We start from the raw sequence: 18368 nt of genomic DNA, 5'->3' as shown, positions 1-18368 counted from the left end.
CCACACCACACCACTGCACATCATGGTAAGCACGACATTTTCCTGTTTTTCTTGCTGGCACGAGGCAAAAAAAGAGACATCGGGCAAGGCGAGAGAGCCCCGCACTGCCGCCCGCCGCCGTTATACCCTCCCTCCCAGGCAATTCGCTGGTTGGCCGCCGCTCCGAGATTGCGCTTCCCTCGACCCTGTTGCCATCGAACCATGTCGCGGATGGCGGACAAACAAACAAGGACGACTGCTACTTGTTTTGCCTCAGTTGGCTACACGACGCCCGCCACAGACGTTGAACCTACAACTGCATCTTTCGCCTGCCCCTTAATCCTGCGCAGCCAGTGCCTGCAACTGCGCGCCGAGAGCCCGATTTAACAACACGTTTGCACGAGAAGACGAGGAACAATGATGGATAACCATAACCAGGCCTCTACCAACTACCGCGAAGCCTTCCAGCTCTTCGACAAGCGTGGCAACGGCCGCGTCGACCGCGGTGCGCTGGGCGACCTGCTTCGCGCCTGCGGCCAGAACCCAACGCTTGCTGAGATTGCCGATCTCGAGCGCGGTGTTGGCGCCGACTGTAAGTCACTGATTTTCTCCACGTGTACACTCAGCCGACTAACCGCAATGGCAGTCGACTTTGACACCTTCTCCAAGATCCTCAACCGCCCCGGCGGCTTCCGCGAGCCCTTTGACATTGAAGAGTACATACGCGGGTTCCAGGTGTTTGACAAGGACCGTAGCGGGTTCGTCGGAAAGGGCCAGATCAAGTACATTCTGACCAACCTGGGCGAGAAGATGAGCGAGGAGGAGGTGGACGAGCTGTTCAAGAGCACGATTGATGCGAGCAATAACGAGGTGGATTACAGGGGTGAGTTGTTCACAATTGCTGGTGTAGATTATGTGGGTACTAACAAGTTTACGCAGAGTTTGTCAAGACGATTGCAGAGAACTAAGTCTCTAGTCGGTCGTCGGTTTTACGGTTTACCTTTTCACTCACACCCACCTTTTTTGCATCACCAACGGCAATGGCACAATGTTTAACGCGAGCATGTCTGAGACGGGTCAACGGTTTTTTACATGCGGAGTATTTGTTTGTTTTTTTAAATAACCTTTTTGGCTGTGTTAGTATTGGCACTGGGCGTTGGAGAGAGAGAGAGAGAGAATGGAACTTGTTATAGTTACATTAGTCTCTATTATGATGATGGCAATTCTGATCCTTTTGCTTCTCTATTTTCTTCTTGTGACGATGGTGATGATGATTGTTTGTTTTTGCCATGTGCGAAGTGCCGGTATGTTGCTATGATGAGTTTGAGATGAGTCAGAGAGATAGAGAGAGAGATGCGTGAAATGAAATGAAATTAAATGGGATATCCAACTTGTTCACAGATACACTTGTCCTTGTTGTCTTTTTTTTTGTAACTTTTCAGTCTTAGTCTCCTTGTCCTTGTCCTTGTCCTGTCCTTGTCCTTGTCCTTGTCCTTTTTCATGCTCATGCTCATACTAATACTAATACTAATACTCATATTCGTAACCTAGTACCTCGTTCTTTGCATCTTACACTTTATTGATACCTTACACCTTGCCTATACTTTATCTACCCGTCCATCCATCCATCCATCCATCTATCTATCTATCTATCTATCTATCTATCTATCTATCTATGCATGCATCTATGCATGCATCTACTCCATGTTGTTAGATTAGATTAGATTAAATAAAGTCGAAAGAAGAGAAGTAGACATGGTGTGTGTATATATGTAGGTGTAGGTATAGATATGGGTATAGACCTAGGTAGAGAGTAGAGAGAGAGAGAGAGAGAGAGAGAGTAGTACATAACACATACTTGCAACTATACTGTACTGTACAGTATATCTACTATATTACATAGGATAATAGCAATATAGACATATATACATACATACATACATACATACATACATACATACATATATATATACATACATATACGACATAGCACCCCACCCAGCCTAGCCTCGCCCCGCCTCACCTCGGCTCGCCTCACATTACCTGTTACCATTGCCGCATCAAACCGCGTGGGGGGGGGGGCACCATGCATACGCACATGTGCACAAGCACAAGCACATATATATGTACACGTACACAGATATTATGCAAGGGCCCAAAAGAGAGAAAGCGTGGGGGAGTATATATGTTAGAGGTGTGTGTGTGGGTGTGGGGGTATGTAAGACGAGAAGGCGGGGTTGCAGGGGAATCTAGACCGGGTGTGATTTCAAGTATCTCGGGGTATTTTGTAGATTGGGGTTACCGGGGTGGGGGGGTGGCAGTGCTGACGTATGTGTGGGTGAGCAAAGGGTGAGCATGAGAAGTAAGAAGTATGCATGTGCATGTGTGATGGAGGTTGGTGGATGGTAAGATGAGACGGGAGGAGGAGGAGGAGGGGAGACGTGAAAGCCGAGTGGATGGGGAAAAAACAAAAAGAAAACGAGATAAGAGTCAGAGAGGAACAAGAAAAGATGGCAATAATCATGACGGTGCATGACGAATGATGGATAAAATTTCGCATTCTTGTGCTCAACCCCCAGTCCAAAACTGCCATGGCAGCGGACTTTTGTGAGGGGAGCACCAGAACGGATGGGGGGGACTTGCTAGTCTATCTATACCAGACTGAGTCTTTAAAAAAAAAGAGGAAACAAAAACAAACTGAGTGATGACCGTGAGAAGATTCCGTTCCTTCATTCATGTGACAAGAGAAAAAGAGAAACAGAGAGAGAGAGATAGAAGAAAAAAAAAGAAAGCAACCAATGAAGAAAGCTGCCTCTCTTCCGCGCCATGCCGCGCGCTTCCCCGCTCCAAATATAGTGACAAGGGAGTTTCTTATATCTTGGTGTTTATAGAACTGACCATTCAAAAAGGAACAGAAAGGGAAAAGAAGAAAAAAACTTCCTTGTAAGAAACAAACAGAGTTTGTTGAGAGAGGGAGTAGCCCAATGTTTCGTTCCGCATTCCTTGTTTCGTCATGGCCGTCGACAGTGTGCGAACAGGGTAAGACGGAGATAGACGAAAAAGGTAAAGAAGGAAAAAAACAAAAAGAGGAAAGGCGAAAAAAAAAGAGTAAAGCCGCGGGAGTCCCGCGGGAACGAGGACAGCTGTATCAGAGAGACGGCGGAGAAAAAAAGGTGGGGAGCCCGAAAGTCGCATCTGGTCGTTGATTGGTTGTAGACAAGGCGGCATGCATATTATGTCATGCATGGTCCGGACCGTCTTGCAAGCGAACCCCTCCCCTCCTAGTCAGGTTGCCCTTGTGCACATGCCGTTAGACGGATAGGCATGGGTTGCTTGCAGAGGGAGAGAGGGAGAGGGTAGCTAGGAGAGAAGTGGGCAAATGTGCGCTGACGAATGGCGCCATGGTTGCCGGATTTCTCACACCCTGACTTCGGTGACGCTGACTGTGCTGTCCATGGGGCCACCGGCAGCCGAAGCCGAAGCCATCTTGTTGGCAATCATGTCGCTGGTCTTGACAAAGCCGTCGGGAAGGAGGAAGACGTAGTCCTCTCTGCGGCCGGCCCGGTCAACGGCAAACTGCTGCCAGTCAAGCTGGTAGCCGACGACGAGGTCGCAGCGGCCGCAGCGCTGGAGATAGCGCTTCTCGAAGCCGGATTCGTTTGTGATGATTTCGGCCTGGCGCTCCTGTCGGGTGGAGAGGAGCAGTCCGTAGTGGTCGCTGTTGCTGTCCTCACTGCTGTTGCTCGAGGCTGAGTTCTTGCGGTTGGAGGTTGAGGGTGGCGGGGGGAGTGGCATGATGTGAGCTCCGTCGCGCGAGTGGCGCCTTGTGGGCAGGGAAGGCAGGGGTGTGGTGGTTGCGAGGAGAAGGTGGCTGCACAGGCAGTGGTATGTGTAGACGGTGTTTGAGGCCTGGAGGGAGATTTTCTCATCGGGGCTGGGCGAGGGCATGGCGAAGTAGGCGCGGGAAGTGGTGGCGATATCCATTGTGTGTGTGGTGTGTGGTGGGCGGTGGTGGAGAGAGTGGTGGTCGACTTTGTACGGGAGAGACGTGTGATATAGGCCGGCTCCAATATAAAATCGGGGAGTTTGACGGGCACCGATCAACGGATCCGCGGATGGAGCGTGTTGTGATTTGTGTCGGGCTTGGTCGGTGTGGCTATGGGTACCCAAGCAGAGGGAGAGAGGCTTTGGGGAGCGAGGGGGGAATGTGGCAGTGGTGGTGGTTGTGTCGAGAGTTGGGGGGGTAGAATCGGAGGTCCGACCACGCTTCTTATACTCTGCACCTAGTCGTCTTCTCGAAGCGGACCCTGGTCCCGGTCTCTCGTTACGCTTACGAGACAAGCGGCTGCGGTGGATCTGTGGGGAGGGTGGTGCGGTGCAGTGCGGTGCAGTGCAGTACAGCACGGGCACGGGCGCAGGCGTGTTGCGAAGGGGGACGATGGAAGAGGATCGACGGGCGACTACTCGAGAATTGCCAAGGGTGTCGAGTCGCGGACCATGTGCGATGTGGTGTAAGATGATTTGTTTGAAAGGCCGTGCCGGGCCTGAAACCTCGGAGGTCAAGGCTTCAGCCAAGCAGGAGATGAGACTGTGTGTGGTGGAGTAAGACAGGTCGCCGGTTGGAGCTAGAGGCTACGAAGAGTCACAGGCGCGTGCTAGCTGCAAAAAAACGTCTGAGCCAAAAGCGGTCCACCGGGCTCCACTTGCGCAGCCGGTAATGATAAGGCGCCAGAGCGGGAGAGGCTATGGTGTAGTCTATGTATGTGCGTGTGCGTGAGCAGGCAGCGTGCAGCGTGGGCAGAGGCTGTGTGCGGCGTGAGCGAGAGAGAGAGAGAAAGCGAGAGAGAGAAGAGGGGAGAGTGGCGCAACGGGCGGCGGCGGCGATGGCGACGGCGACGGCGACGGGCGACAGCGAGGCAGGCAGACAGCAAGAAAGAGAAAAAAAATCACGGCTACCCCACGATGCGTCCCCACGGTGGTTTGGGCGTGGGTGGGAGAATTGGTTGTGCGAATGGATTTGCAGCAAGCCGGCACGGGCTGGCAGTGTTTGGCTGGCGAATGCGCGGCTGGCTGGCCATGATGGCATGCATGTGACCAGGGCGGTGCGTCCAGGCCGGGCCACGCCTCCCCTCCCTTTCGTTCGCCTCATCGTCGTAGTGGTGGTGGTGATGATGCGGATTATCATGGCGACTACTGTATGATTACGGCCAGCGCTAGCCGGGCCAAGGCGAGTAGCAGCAGGAATAGTAGCATCGCAGCACACACACACACACACTCGCTCACTCACACCCACACAGGCGCTGGCAGCATGCATCCACATCCATATCCACACCACGCCGGGAAACTTCCGCGTGTTTCGGAAGAGGCCTGACGCACGCCGCCGGCCGCTTTCCGACTCTTGGCCACGGGCGTGCTTGGTCTTGGACAAGAGGTCGAGTAGTGGTTGCAACAGCATCGAGTCTGGAGTCTGCACGGGACAATGCCGCCGCTTACCCACGAAATCGTCCACTTTGGCTCCTTTGTCGTGACCAGCCAGGTGCGTAGTAGTGCTATCGCTATCCCCCCCCCGTCCGGCGCTGCGTCGCTGTTGAGCTGCAGTCGTGCGCCGCCCTGCATTCCGGTCAGCGCCCCCAGGCCATTGACGCTCGTGTCTCTCCAGGTCTTCCACGTAACGCGCCTGTCGTTTGCCATAGTCAACCTCAAGCCCCTCCTGCCCGGCCATGTGCTCGTGTCGCCGCGCCGTGTGGTGCCCCGCTTCAACGACCTGTCGACGGCCGAGGTGCACGACCTGTTTGCAACGGTCCAGCGCGTCTCGCGCATGGTAGAGCGTGTCTTCGACGCCTCGTCGCTCAACATTGCCATCCAGGACGGAGTCGACGCCGGGCAGAGCGTGCCCCACGTGCACGCGCACATCATCCCCCGCCACAAGGACGACCTGCACGACAGAGGCGGCACCGACGCCATCTACGGCATGCTCGAGAGCGACGACGCCGACCTGGGCAGGCAGCTGGCGGACAACGAGGCAGCCTCACTCGCGCCGGACCAAAAGCGCGGCCGCTTCCCCGCCGTCGACAACGACAGCCGCCGGCCCAGAAGCGACGACGAGATGCGCAACGAGGCTGAATGGCTGGCCAAGGAAATGGCCAGCGACGGGCCGACTGCTGCTTGAAACGTGTGTAGCCTTATCAGCTTGACAGCGCCGCACATGGCCTGCGCGCCGCCGCCTCCAAGACTGCGCGGCCATGCGCTGCGCTGCGCTGTGCTGTGCTGTGCTGCACTGCCACTATACACACGTCGACACCAGAGTAAGAGTCAAAGAGGGCGCTGGGTGCATGCTGCGCTGGTGCTGTGCTGGTGCTGTCGGACAGAGACACTCGATTGGCCGGCGTCAGCCTTGGCCAAACCTTGATGCAACCCAACACAATCAAGTTTGATTTGACTCTACCTGCGCCCATACACTCGTGATAATCACGTCTGCCCACACCACAAGGCCGAGCCCCGGGGCAATAACACAACGCCTTGGCAGCCAAACACGGCCACGCTGACAGCGTAATCGCCGCTCGACAGGGTTTCAGGTCGACATGGCCTCGCTGTGCTCAACTGTAAGAGTTTGACAAGCGTCTTGACATGGCCGGCGACGAAACCTTGGCGTCGTGTAGTAACTACACTACTTATATACGCATAAGCATTGCAACGCGAGAGCTTTGTGTTCCTGCATAGAGCCGCTCGTTTGCATTCGCCTTGGCACCCTGAGCTGAGCGGCTTGCATGCCATCGCACCCCTGGCTGGCATGTCACGGCCAAACACTCCACCACGACGACCCCCCCCCAAGACTGTCACTCTGGCGCCCGCGCACAAACACGACTTGGGCCCAAACCTTGCACGTGCGCGCTGCCATGTACTCGACGGCAATAATGCCAATGCCAATAATCTCCCCCCTACGCTGCGCTACGCCTACAGTCACAGACGTGTGAGACTCGCCCTCGCCTCGCCCTCGCTAACATCCCCCACGTTGCCCGTTGATTGGCTCCCCGCCCGCGACGCCAACAGCCATGACATGCCCTAACCACCTTTATCGCCATCTGTCCCCAGACATCTCTACCCGCACGGTGCGACTACCTCGCCGCCTTGCTGTTTCTGCTGCTGCCCAGCCCCCCCACCGCTGTCACCTCTTCTCAACCTATTATCGGTCCTTGTCACACACACGTCCCCTCGTCATACGCCGCCAACATGGCCGTCGGTGATACGCCTGCTCTCTCCAGCCCGCACCAACACCAGCCTGTCGCGCCGCCTCACCCCATCGACATTGACGCCTGGACTGAGCAAGCAACCGTCGCGCTGGCCTCAGTCGCCATCGCCACGCCTGCAGATGCCCCGATGCGCCCCTCGGTTACGCTTGCCATTCCGCTCGATGACCACGATGCGCCCAAGCCCGCCGCACGCCCTGTAGCTGCCGAGGCCGCCGCACACGATGCCGCCTGCTATCGGCGCAAAGAGCCCCTTCGCCGCGACAGCTTGAAGCGGCGCGAGGCCTTGCTCAAGGGCAACGAGGGCTCGAGGCGCAGGCAGAGGTGGGAGAATGGTACGTAGGGGCCTTGAACTCTGCCCCTCCTCCCCCTTCTCCCCCACACGCTTTGCCCACTTGGCATGCCTGTGTGATGCCGCACACATGAACCTGAATCCTGATAGCATGGTGTTCAAACAAAAGACGCGTAAATTGATAACCATTTCCCCCCGACAGATCGCCTTCTCTCGAACCCTCACGCCGAGCCTCCGCTCCCCAGAGACTGGGAAGTCCACCCCACGCACACGTCCAAGCACGTCCCCTACTACCTCGCTCCACTCTGGGATGCCGGTCTAAAACGCCAATCAAACGACCGCAAGACGGCTGCCGCCGCCCTCCAAACCGCCTCCAAGACGGTCGCCACCCATCCTTCCGCCCCGGGCGTCGTCCCCAAGGAGCTCCGCGACAAGCTCAAGCGCTCCCGCGCCGCAAAGGGTCTCCTCATGGACCTGGAATCCCAAGTCCGCAATTTCGTCGCCGCATGGCAGCACAAGGAGCGCCTCGCACTCGAACAAGGGCTCCCCGCCGATCCCGACAGCGAAGACGACGAAATCGTCTTTGTAGGCCGCAACGGCGCCATGCACGACTTACACTCTCCTTCCTCTGATACACATGCACTGCAGCAGCCCCCCGCCAAGAAACATCTCATGCTGTTTGACACGCCCGAGCACGACGGCGGCGGCACTTTTGCCCGCTGGCTCGTCCACCACATTGGCGTCTACTACGGCCTGCCTACCTGGAGCGTTACCGTTGGAAATCCCGCCAGACGCGAATCTTACATTGGCGTCAAGTCCCCCACCTATGCGCCTGCAACGCATGCAACGCGTGCGAACGATGCTACAACCGTTTCGACGCCCACGGCCACGGCCACGAAGCTGCCAAGGCCGCTGTATGGTTTGGTCTAGGTCATCGTCTCTATTTATATCCATACATATATATATATATAGCCATATATGCACTTGGCTCGTGTTTTGGGTTTTCCCCCTCTTGGCATATACGCTGTTTTGGTCGTTTAGTTATAATGCTACTTTATTCGTCCAAGCCATATCATATTTGGAATTCTGCGGCTATTATTACTTTTGATTGATTTCATGTTGGATTTGGTTGCGCTGTCTAGACGCTAAGAGAACAAATGAAAGAGGAAGAGAGAAAGAAATACTAGAGTAGAAGAACACAGAATTGCTGTTTTTTTGTTTCGTTTTTTTGAAAGACTTATTCAGGGGAAATAACCTGTACAGGTGTGTGTGTTCGAGGAGAATAATACTCGTTGTTCAAGTACGTAGTGCAGTGTTCAACAAGACTATTCTTTCATCTTCATTCAGTACAAATATCATCAAATACATAACCATGGTCTCCCAACGCCATGTCCATCTCGGTATAATCCCCCTTTACTCTCTCTCTCTCACACACCATAAAACTCCTAGATACATACATACATACATACACACCATACATTGCATGTGCACAACACAGCTAGTACCTCGATTTGATAAACTCGTCGATACATATATATATATATATATATATTATCCTCACACACCCATACACACCCCCCCTACACATGTCGGGCAATTGGGCTACTCAAACTTTGCAAACGCAAGCTCATACGCCAGTGCAAGCGTCATCCTCGCATGCTGCAGCATATGATCGAAGCTCAGGTACTCGATTTTATCCTCGGTGGTATGGATCTTGTTATCGCTGTACTTGAAGTCCGACTCGATGACAAAGGCCGACGGGTAACCCGCCTTGGAGGCGCTAGCGTGGTCCGAGCAGGCGTAGCCGCATTTGGTGAGCACGTAGGGGATGGTGCAGTAGGTCGAGATGATTTTCTTGATAAAGTCGGTGAGGCCTGCGTCGACGAAGTCGGTGATGACGCCCACGGACTCGGGTTCGCCTGCGTCGAGCGTCTTTTGCACGTAGCCTGTCATGTCTTGCTGCAGCATGGCTTTGACGTTGCGGTTGGCTTTCTCGTACGACTGGAAGATGGCTTGCGAGCCGAGCAGCCCGCCTTCCTCGGCCGAGTACCAGTGGAATTCTATTGTGTTTTCCGCTTCGCCTTGCAGGATCTCGGGTGATTGGACGAGCACGCGCAGGGCTTCCAGGATCGTTACCGTGCCGCTGCCGTCGTCGTCGGCGCCGGGGGCGGCGAGGAACGCCGGGAAATACAGGTTGATGCTGTCTTGGTGGGCGCCAATCACAATCGTCTTGTCGCTTTTGCCCGGGATCGTGGCGATGATGGAGGACTGGCCCCAGGGGTGCGGAAACGGCTTGACGGTCGCGTTGACAGCGCCCGCATCCGTAAGCGTCTTGTCGACTTGGCTGAGGAGCCACGCAGAGCTCTCGGCGCCGTAGTGCGACTTGTAGTAGCGCGTGTGGAACGAGGTAAATGTCTCGAGGTGTGCGCGCATATTCTCCTTCTTCAGCTGCTTGAGCAGCGGCGAAATAGCCTCTTTGTACGTGGGCTTCTCGGGGAACTTGACGCTCGCTGTCGACGCCTTGCTGTTGACCGTCCCGAGTTCCTGGTTGTCCGTAATGTCGAAGAAGTTGATGTTTTGCTGGTAACTCTTAGCACTGTTCTGGACTAGATATAGGATGAGAAGCCCATACCTTGCGCAACTCCCACTTCTCGTCCTCAGTCACCCAGCGCGTCTCGCCAGGCGCCAGCTCGATTAGATACTGGTCTGCCTCAGCGAGCGGCGCCTGCGACTCCTGGAGCACGACCTGCGCGCCTTTCGGGGTCGAGGCTGCGGCCGCATAGGCGGCAGTGTAGAGTGGGAGCAATAGCGTGGTGGATTTCATGTTGGCTGGTGATGTTGGTGTGACGGTTGGTCGAGGATGGAGTAGGGTAACTGCGGCTGGTTGACGCGGCGACACGGAGATAACGACTAGCTAGCCGATTCGGACAAGTGCATTCCGTCATCTTGCGCGAGGTCACGCGTCGGGTTTGTTACGCCCGGTGTTGCTGTCATCCTCCTACACACTGTTAGATATCTATATGATATCGTGACTCGTATAGCTGAAGGCCTACCTCAAGTGGAATTATATTCTGGATATTTTCATAATGGCCTTCTTGACTATCATACAAGCAACTCCACCAACGCAGTCGCCAATAGATACCGACTTCAAGTCTCCAACCACAACACAGTGCTTCCACTGTACAACTGTTGTTGTCTGACAGAGTTAAGCTGACGGAAAGCTAATACTCTAAGATAGACTCTGCGATCTGACAGGGTCTCGCTGATCATCTACCACCCATGCCCAGGTGTCGTCATCTCATATTATGCGGGGTAGACGATCTTCTTAAAGATGTTCGCTTCACCTGTATACAACTGACTGGCTAATAACTATTTCCGGGCCTTCATACGCGTGTCCTCTTTTTTCGTTGTCAGGCCCGCTATCCTGAACGCTATATCCAACGCACATAGGATTAACTCCGTGTGGGACTTGTTCTAAACCCGGGCGTATCTAGTATAAAGATTACTATATCCGTACAGCAAGAATAATCCATCGCAATATCATCTACAAGCAAAACTATTACAACCTTACCTCCATAGTTTTACAAATACTGCAATCAACATGGCGGATTCTTCTATCATTCTTGTTAGTAGTGGCAGACACGTGATTCAACAACAGCTACTAATTCTCGGCCTACCCAAAGATCACTGGCGGCAACACAGGCATCGGCTATGAAAGCGTAAAAGCCCTATATGCCTCGTCGCAGCCCCACAAAATCCTCATGGGCAGCCGCTCGCTCGAAAAAGCAAATGACGCGATCTCAAAGCTCAAAAGCGAAGTCTCGGCTTCAAAGTCAGATGTTGAGCCCATTCAGATCGATATCGAAGACGACGAGTCCATTGAGAGAGCATTCAAGCATGTCGAGAGCAAGTACAGGCGTCTTGATGCTCTGGTGAACAATGCCGGTATGTGGTGACCCGTCAGATCAGATAGACAAGACTGTTAACAAAACCAAAGGCGGATCTTTCGATGGCATGATACGTGAGGATCCCAGTCCCAAAGGCATCCGCGCAGCATGGGAAAAAACCCACTCCCTCAACGTCACCTCGACCCAAGTCGTCACACAGACCTTTGCACCACTGCTGATTGCTTCCTCCAACCCGCGCCTGCTCTTTGTAACCTCTGGTCTCTCTTCCTTGGAGAACTGCGCTGGCGGCGGCGATGCCAGTGCCAGCCTGTTCGCCAAAGAACAGCCCAAAGGCTGGCCGAAGCCTCCACAATGGACTCCAACGGCCTACCGGTCCAGTAAAGTTGCGTTGAACATGGTGATGCTGAGCTGGGAGAAGATGCTCGCGGTGGATGGTGTCAAGGTTTTCGCTATCAGTCCTGGCTTCTTGGCTACTGGACTTGGAGGTATGACTGCCGAATTTATGAGGAAGATGGGTGCGGGTGAGCCGAGCGTTGGCGGAGAGTTTATCAAAGATGTGATCGAGGGAAAGAGGGATGGAGATGCGGGTAAAGTCATCAACAAAGATGGGGTGCAGCCTTGGTAGGTGTGTTGAGCAGATTGTGGTTGTGAGTGGAATTATTCCCTTGCAGAGAACCATACAACATAGGAGGATGGCTGTGACTCCAATAAAAAGTACGATTGTCTTGAATTTTCATACTTGATATTAGCTACTTTGCCCTATGTAGAATCTGCCTTTTTCAGTCTGGTCAAACCTTGCCGCTTCCTCATTAGGAAAAATGAGTTGAATCGTCGATAATGACATCACAAGGCATGCGCGAATATTACTCTCACACACTCTGCACTTGAACCAATTCAGCTTCCGTATCCGATCAAGGTCGCTTTCGGCCCCCGATAAACAACTCAGCCTTGCGCTCAGCCCCCACAAAACGGCTTACTCGCTTGCCACTCGCGGGTAGTACTGCATGGTGGCAATGTTGACATCCTGCCAGCCAAGCACCTATCATACTCTACAAAAAACTGCATACTGTACTCTCATCTTGGCAGGCTATCTCCAACCACTGTCATGCGTTACACGATGCCGCTGCGCCTGGCCATGCACTAACCGGTGAACTCTCAAGACTGATATTTTGGGAAGATGCGTCTAGACGTGCAGCCCAATACAGCAAAACGATAATCTCATTTTATCCTTTGCCGCCTACATAAGTAGCTTTCAACAAGGCGGATTCACGAGTAGCATAGAATTTACCTAATCATTGAAATCAGGTTCGCACTTCAATACGCCCTGTCGTCATGGCATCGAATGAACAGTCGGTCTACCTTGGAATCTGGACCAACTGGTCTCATGGCGCCGTGGCTGGACTGACCTACACAACCACGCTAGAGAATGGCGGGTTACTCATCGCTTTCTTGGCTCTTTTCGTTACATTTACCGGCACGTGTTTCTGGAGCATTGTATCCTTTACGGTCCATCAAACACTAAGCCGGCAAGCACCCCAGGGTGCAATTTACCACCAGCAACAAGCAATACTTCGCAGCTCCGATACTAGTGCCGCTGCACTATGGCGGCTGGTAAAATTGTCATGGGCTTGGCGCAAGATCTCTTTGACTACCTCCGTCAAATCGACTTCAATACCGCTGGTGGCGAGTCTGGCTACTTTTACCGCATTTGCTGCAGCAGGTATCTTTTCCTCGCGAGTTGCCACGTCAAGGGGAGGCGAAGTCCTCATCGTCGGTGATAAATGTTCCACCTTCAACAGCTCTCTCTTGAACGCAGATAACATCGCCGCGAGTCAATACTATGGTGCTAGCAGGATCAGATCGAGCTTCAACTACGAGGCAAACTGCTATTCAGCACACGGATCAACAGAGGGTTGTCGCACCTTTGTCCGAAGTGCCCTTCCCGTGACAGTCACAACAGGTGGTCCATGTCCATTTGCAGGACAGGACGCAATTTGTCGGTCTCAGAATGATTCTATTCGCCTAGACTCGGGCTATCTCAACAGCCATTACGACCTGGGAATCAACTCGCCGCCTTCTTCCAGATTCCTATACCGCACTGTCAACCAATGTGCTCCTATACTTAGCGAAGGCTACATTCGTAACCAGACTACGGAAAATAGCAAAACCTTGATATATCAGTATGGAGATAACCCAACTGAATGTGGCGACGACGCGAATGGATGCAGTATGATTTTTGATTACGGAATCGGGTATTCAAGTCGAACAGCACGCAATGAGTACACAGTCAGGTATGTACCTGCTGATGGTATTTGATCTGGCACTGATTTAGCTCTAGTGCAATCGCCAATTGGCAATCGGTGCCAGAGCTATCCTACATGATTAATAGATGGCAGCCGATACCTGAGCTTATGGTACAAAATGCCGATATCGCTGTCTTTTTCTTGGAATTAGACAGTATTGTGTACGCCACACCTGTCTCTGATCCTTGGTTTACGGCACAAGAGGGACCGTTCAATTCTTCTACAACCTATGGCAACATCACCAGCTATTTCGGTGACCAGTCAGCGAAAGCACTAGCATGCGCTCAACAATACCAGTTTTGCAACCCGACGCTCCCCAAAAACATAAGCTGTACGCCATTGATGGGGATATTTGAAGCAGCAAGAATAGCCTCATCGACCATATTCACGGAGCCACATAACAAAGACGTCTTCGGATGGTCTGCACTTGCGATCCAGTTCATGGCAAATGGGTTCACTGAGATTGTTACCATCTTGAGAGGCGGGGCTCTTCTTGCAAGCGACACCCTCTCCGGAGTTGGTCAGTATGGTTTACCCAACAACCAGTGGGAGATTGAATTACAGCATTGGTTCAGAACCACCTTGGCCGACCTCCAGCGCGCAATACTTGATCAGGCTACTGGGCCAGCGGATCCAAACGCAACCTCTTTCTACTCGCCACCTACATCCGCAGAGGCACGTGCCGTTTGCGGCAACCAAAAGATCCGGTCGGACTCCTACACGTCTTTCAACGTACTTGGCTTAAGCGTCGTTTTCTCTATTGGCGGTCTCATCATGCTCATCTCAGCGTGTCTACCGGCGGCTACTACAAGGATACAGCGGAACCGAAAGCCGTTTTCCAGCCTGGAATGGATCTCTAATGACACACTGCAGCTTCAGCGACTGGCGCATGAAGCGGTCGGGGCAGGGGATTGGACGGGTGCTCGCGATGACTACCCACTCACACGAAAGAATGATCTTTTGGCTGTGCTCGACATTGCTGACAGAAAGCATCCCGTTCTTCGATCTCAACCGACTTGCAACTCTTCTCAGACTGTTCAATCTCATCAAAAGGTTGATGATGCGAGTTCCATACAAGCCCAGCCGAACATGGACATCATGACAGAAAGAACGGCGAGTAGCCAAGGAACATGCAGCGAGGGAAATTGCGACAGCCGTATGGAAGAGGGAATAGATGATTCGATACAGGCGTCTCTACTCAGTGTTGAGATTCCACGCACGTCACTAGATTTCCCGCACCGCTTTCCAGCTTAGACATGCTATCTTGGGATACAAATGATTCTAGACCATTAATATATGCGTGAAATAGAGATATATTGCAACGACCTTCCCAAGTTGATTTGTGGTAATAAAAGTGTCTGGTACGTATCCCCCCAATTGGGCATGTGACGCCGATGACGTGACGGCCGTGCCGCGGTTCATCATTTACCTAGGTACGTACCTCCATTAATAAAAACATACAACTATCCAAACATCTCCATCCATTGCGACCCCCAACTTCCAGCTACCCATTTTCTAAATTTGCACCGTTTAAAAGAAACAAAAAATAACATTCCTACATGCCGAAAACCAGAGGCCAACCCCGCACCGAGCAAATGGAAGCAGCACTCAAAACCTTCTTTTCATCCCCGCGCTTCGCCGTCGCAGGCGCATCGTCGGATCCGCGCAAATACGGACACAAGAGTATGCTGAATCCCAATCATTTTTTTCTCTTTCTTTCTCTTAGCAACAATCCATGTATGCTTGTTCACTCTATCACTATTCTTCTTGGAACCAAGAAAAAACAAAAACAAAGGATAATGGGGGACTGTAAATATAAGTAAGTAGCAACTTACTAACTCCCCACGGTGCTACTTAGTATTCGCATGGTACCTCCAGCACTCGCTGCCCGCAACACCGCTGAACCCGCGCACCCCCAGCGTCACGATCCTGAACCAGCAGCACGCAACGGTAGCAACGCCAGGCGCGCTTCACGATCCGCCTGCGTCGAGCTACTCGCTGTCTGTGATTACGCCGCCGAGCGTAACGCGCACGCTGCTGCGCGAGGCGAAAGAGGCGGGCATCCCTGCTGTGTGGTTGCAGCCTGGCAGTTTTGACAACGAGATCCTCGACTATGCGAAAGCGAATTTCAAGGCGGCGATTGCTGGCGACGGCGGATGGGGCAGCGAGGGCTGGTGTGTGCTGGTGGATGGCGAGGAGGGGATGAGGTTGGCGGGGCGCGAGGGCGCGAGACTTTGAGCAAGTGGTGTCTTGCTTGATGGCATGGATTTCACATTGTATATAACAGGGGTTTGAGGTGAATACCACGTCGTTTACGATATATCCGGCTCTTTTTTTTTGCTTGTCTCTCATGTACTCTGCGTCACCTGGCTACCGTTCAAGTGCGTTTGTGTTTGGTTGACTATTTCGAGACTCCTCATATCGGTACCTAGTCCCACATCTTGTTACAAAAATCAAAGATTACATCAACTCGGTACTTGTACCACGTTGTACGAGTAGCCAAGAATACGTACCACATATCACATATCATATCACCGATTGAAGCCGAGGAAACCAAAGCGAGAATCAGTGCTCGGTGTGGATACTTGGTGAATAGTGCATGTTCAACAAACCAAAAAAATCTGCAATTTCATATATTTGCCAAATCTGTATTGTAATGCATATATATATAACGTCAAAGTATAGCGAGTGGCCGAGAATAGCGAGTGACCGAAAATGCCAAGCCCCCATCAACCTCACCACCGTTGCGCAACCATTACAGCGCAACAACAACAGTAAATTAAAATTAGAAAAGGCTAATTTATTCAGAATCAACCTCTTTATCTTGCTTGCAGGTGCGCGAGTTGTGTCTAGTCTCACCGCAGCGTCTATAGCGCCTTTGCGACGGTTCGCCTACTTCAGCGCTCTCTCCCTTCTTTGCCTTCTTCCCACTACCACGCGCCCTAGACTCCTTTAGAGTTGCTATTTTCTCTCCTTCTTTAATCGTTAGGGTCTCTCCTTTCTATAGCCGCTTTCTTTTGTATAATCTCCTTCGCGTGGCGGCTTTATTTGCTGCTTCAAGCTTAGAGACCCGTTTCTTAACTAACACCAACTCATGCGCAATAGTAGTCGCACCTTTAACTAAGTTTTCAACAGCACCTAGCATACTTGTTAGTGAACTATCTAGGTGCATTTGAATCCTCTGCTTCACCAGCGTCGATTGCAGCCCTATTTCTAGGGTGTTGCTTGGGGTTTGCGACTGCTAGTGTAGATTTTCAGCAGCAGGTGGTGAAGGGGTGCGCAGCTTAACATCTAGCTTTGATGTCACCACCTCTAGGTCGTGTGGAACCAATCCGGCGCCTTGAAACCCTCCTAGGATATTATCCTTTGTAACTGTCTGAAAATAGGCTTGCTAGAAGGCTGGCAAGAACTCTATCTTGGTTATATGGTTGATCCCATTGGGCATCAGCTCCTCGGCTTGGCGCCTATATGCCCTCTTCAAAGGCGAAAAACACCCCACATTAAGAGGCTGCAGTAGATGGGAAGAGTGCGGAGGCATACATAGAGTAACAATCTTTGCTTCTGTGCAGTATTGCTAGAAGTTGACTAAGTTGTGGCTCTTATGACTGTCTAGAATAAGTAGGCGATAGGCTCCAACAGTACGCTCTTTTGTATGCCTATTATAGTGCTCTAGCCACTTCATACCAAGCTCGTTTGTTGTCTAGCCATTCTCAGAGACTGCGAGAACCCAATCCCTAGGCAGGCTGTCTTCCTTATACTAGGTAGAGAGGTGGTGCTTGCCCTAAAAGATGATGAAGGGTGGGATCGCCCAGCCAGCTGCGCTAACACAAACCACGCTAGTAACCCACTCTTTATTGCCCTACTGTAGAGATTTTAGCTTTAATTAACAATTAGAGGCTGTAACTACTACTAACGAGTTGTGCATGCCTATTATAAAGCCCGTCTCGTCAAAATTGTACATATCGTCGTCCTAGATCCTATACTTGGCTTTAGTATTTTGTACAAGGCAGAACTAGCCCTGCACAAGCTCAGGATCTTCACAGAGGGCTCTCTTGTAGTCGTACTTTTGATTAAACTTCATCTTAAGCTCTGGGCGACGCTTATGAATGCTTTAGGCTAGTTACAGTGCCCGTGCACCAGATGAGCACCATCGCCAGTTGAGCACCCCCAACAACTTAATATAGTCAACAAGATGAGGCTATAGAGCCACCACAAATCGTAATAAAATTGCGCAAAGCTAGGATTATACTATATACAGGCCTACGAAAGTTTTAGCTTATTTAGAAATTTTTTTAGAGGGCGTTATCGGTCGTTGCCGTCGACTACGCGGTGGAGCAGCTCGTGCAACCCTTGCAGCTCCCACCACAGCTAGAGCAACACCACCACACTTTTAACGCTTTGTAGCTGGCTTATAAGGTTTTGACGCTTTGCGCTTACCCAATTGGGGCAATTGTATAGCTTTGGCAGCGTCGCGGAGGCTTCTACAATGCTCTCTTTCGGCTTTCTCTGCAGCCTTCCGCTTTCTGGTCTCCTCCCAACCCTTCTCCCGCTCAACACGGGCTGCTTTTTGAAGTTGAAGCTAGCAATCGCGAGCTGCCTTCTTAATCTCGGCTTGCTCAGCTTTTTGAAGTCTTTTCAA

General features: G+C 52.2%; 8 protein-coding genes across 8 annotated transcripts; 6 read left to right on the top strand and 2 right to left on the bottom strand.

Moving 5' to 3' along the window:
• Nucleotides 1-260: 260 nt before the first annotated feature.
• SETTUDRAFT_164234 (uncharacterized protein) lies at nt 261-1209 on the top strand. The gene is made up of 3 exons (XM_008030110.1): nt 261-571; nt 626-862; nt 919-1209. The coding sequence occupies exons 1-3, from the start codon at nt 397-399 to the stop codon at nt 945-947; spliced, it is 441 nt and encodes a 146-aa protein (XP_008028301.1). The 5' UTR covers nt 261-396; the 3' UTR covers nt 948-1209.
• Nucleotides 1210-3396: 2187 nt separating this feature from the next.
• On the bottom strand, nt 3397-3963 carry SETTUDRAFT_155170 (uncharacterized protein; the record flags this gene model as incomplete). The annotated part of the gene is made up of 1 exon (XM_008030109.1): nt 3397-3963. One exon carries the CDS (start codon nt 3961-3963, stop codon nt 3397-3399), a length of 567 nt encoding a protein of 188 aa, XP_008028300.1.
• A 1495-nt stretch (nt 3964-5458) lies between these two features.
• On the top strand, nt 5459-6395 carry SETTUDRAFT_42626 (uncharacterized protein; the record flags this gene model as incomplete). The annotated part of the gene is made up of 2 exons (XM_008029947.1): nt 5459-5515; nt 5639-6395. 2 exons carry the CDS (start codon nt 5459-5461, stop codon nt 6146-6148), a joined length of 567 nt encoding a protein of 188 aa, XP_008028138.1. The 3' UTR covers nt 6149-6395.
• Nucleotides 6396-7020: 625 nt separating this feature from the next.
• On the top strand, nt 7021-8739 carry SETTUDRAFT_164231 (uncharacterized protein). The gene is made up of 2 exons (XM_008030108.1): nt 7021-7561; nt 7721-8739. The coding sequence occupies exons 1-2, from the start codon at nt 7210-7212 to the stop codon at nt 8446-8448; spliced, it is 1080 nt and encodes a 359-aa protein (XP_008028299.1). The 5' UTR covers nt 7021-7209; the 3' UTR covers nt 8449-8739.
• Nucleotides 8740-8925: 186 nt separating this feature from the next.
• Nucleotides 8926-10342, bottom strand: SETTUDRAFT_138436 (uncharacterized protein; the record flags this gene model as incomplete). The annotated part of the gene is made up of 2 exons (XM_008030107.1): nt 8926-10098; nt 10151-10342. The coding sequence occupies 2 exons, from the start codon at nt 10340-10342 to the stop codon at nt 9121-9123; spliced, it is 1170 nt and encodes a 389-aa protein (XP_008028298.1). The 3' UTR covers nt 8926-9120.
• A 777-nt stretch (nt 10343-11119) lies between these two features.
• On the top strand, nt 11120-12138 carry SETTUDRAFT_180008 (uncharacterized protein; the record flags this gene model as incomplete). Its single annotated transcript, XM_008030106.1, has 3 exons — nt 11120-11143; nt 11202-11463; nt 11516-12138. 3 exons carry the CDS (start codon nt 11120-11122, stop codon nt 12049-12051), a joined length of 822 nt encoding a protein of 273 aa, XP_008028297.1. The 3' UTR covers nt 12052-12138.
• A 620-nt stretch (nt 12139-12758) lies between these two features.
• SETTUDRAFT_32833 (uncharacterized protein) lies at nt 12759-14983 on the top strand (the record flags this gene model as incomplete). Its single annotated transcript, XM_008029880.1, has 2 exons — nt 12759-13717; nt 13759-14983. The coding sequence occupies 2 exons, from the start codon at nt 12759-12761 to the stop codon at nt 14981-14983; spliced, it is 2184 nt and encodes a 727-aa protein (XP_008028071.1).
• A 337-nt stretch (nt 14984-15320) lies between these two features.
• On the top strand, nt 15321-16014 carry SETTUDRAFT_164229 (uncharacterized protein). The gene is made up of 2 exons (XM_008030105.1): nt 15321-15412; nt 15588-16014. Exons 1-2 carry the CDS (start codon nt 15325-15327, stop codon nt 15965-15967), a joined length of 468 nt encoding a protein of 155 aa, XP_008028296.1. The 5' UTR covers nt 15321-15324; the 3' UTR covers nt 15968-16014.
• Nucleotides 16015-18368: the final 2354 nt, after the last annotated feature.

Source organism: Exserohilum turcica, assembly GCF_000359705.1.
Source record: "Exserohilum turcica Et28A unplaced genomic scaffold SETTUscaffold_4, whole genome shotgun sequence".
Taxonomy (NCBI): Eukaryota; Fungi; Ascomycota; class Dothideomycetes; order Pleosporales; family Pleosporaceae; genus Exserohilum; species Exserohilum turcicum.
The sequence above is the reverse complement of the archived record's forward strand: the minus strand, read 5'-3'. Positions and strand labels throughout refer to the sequence as shown.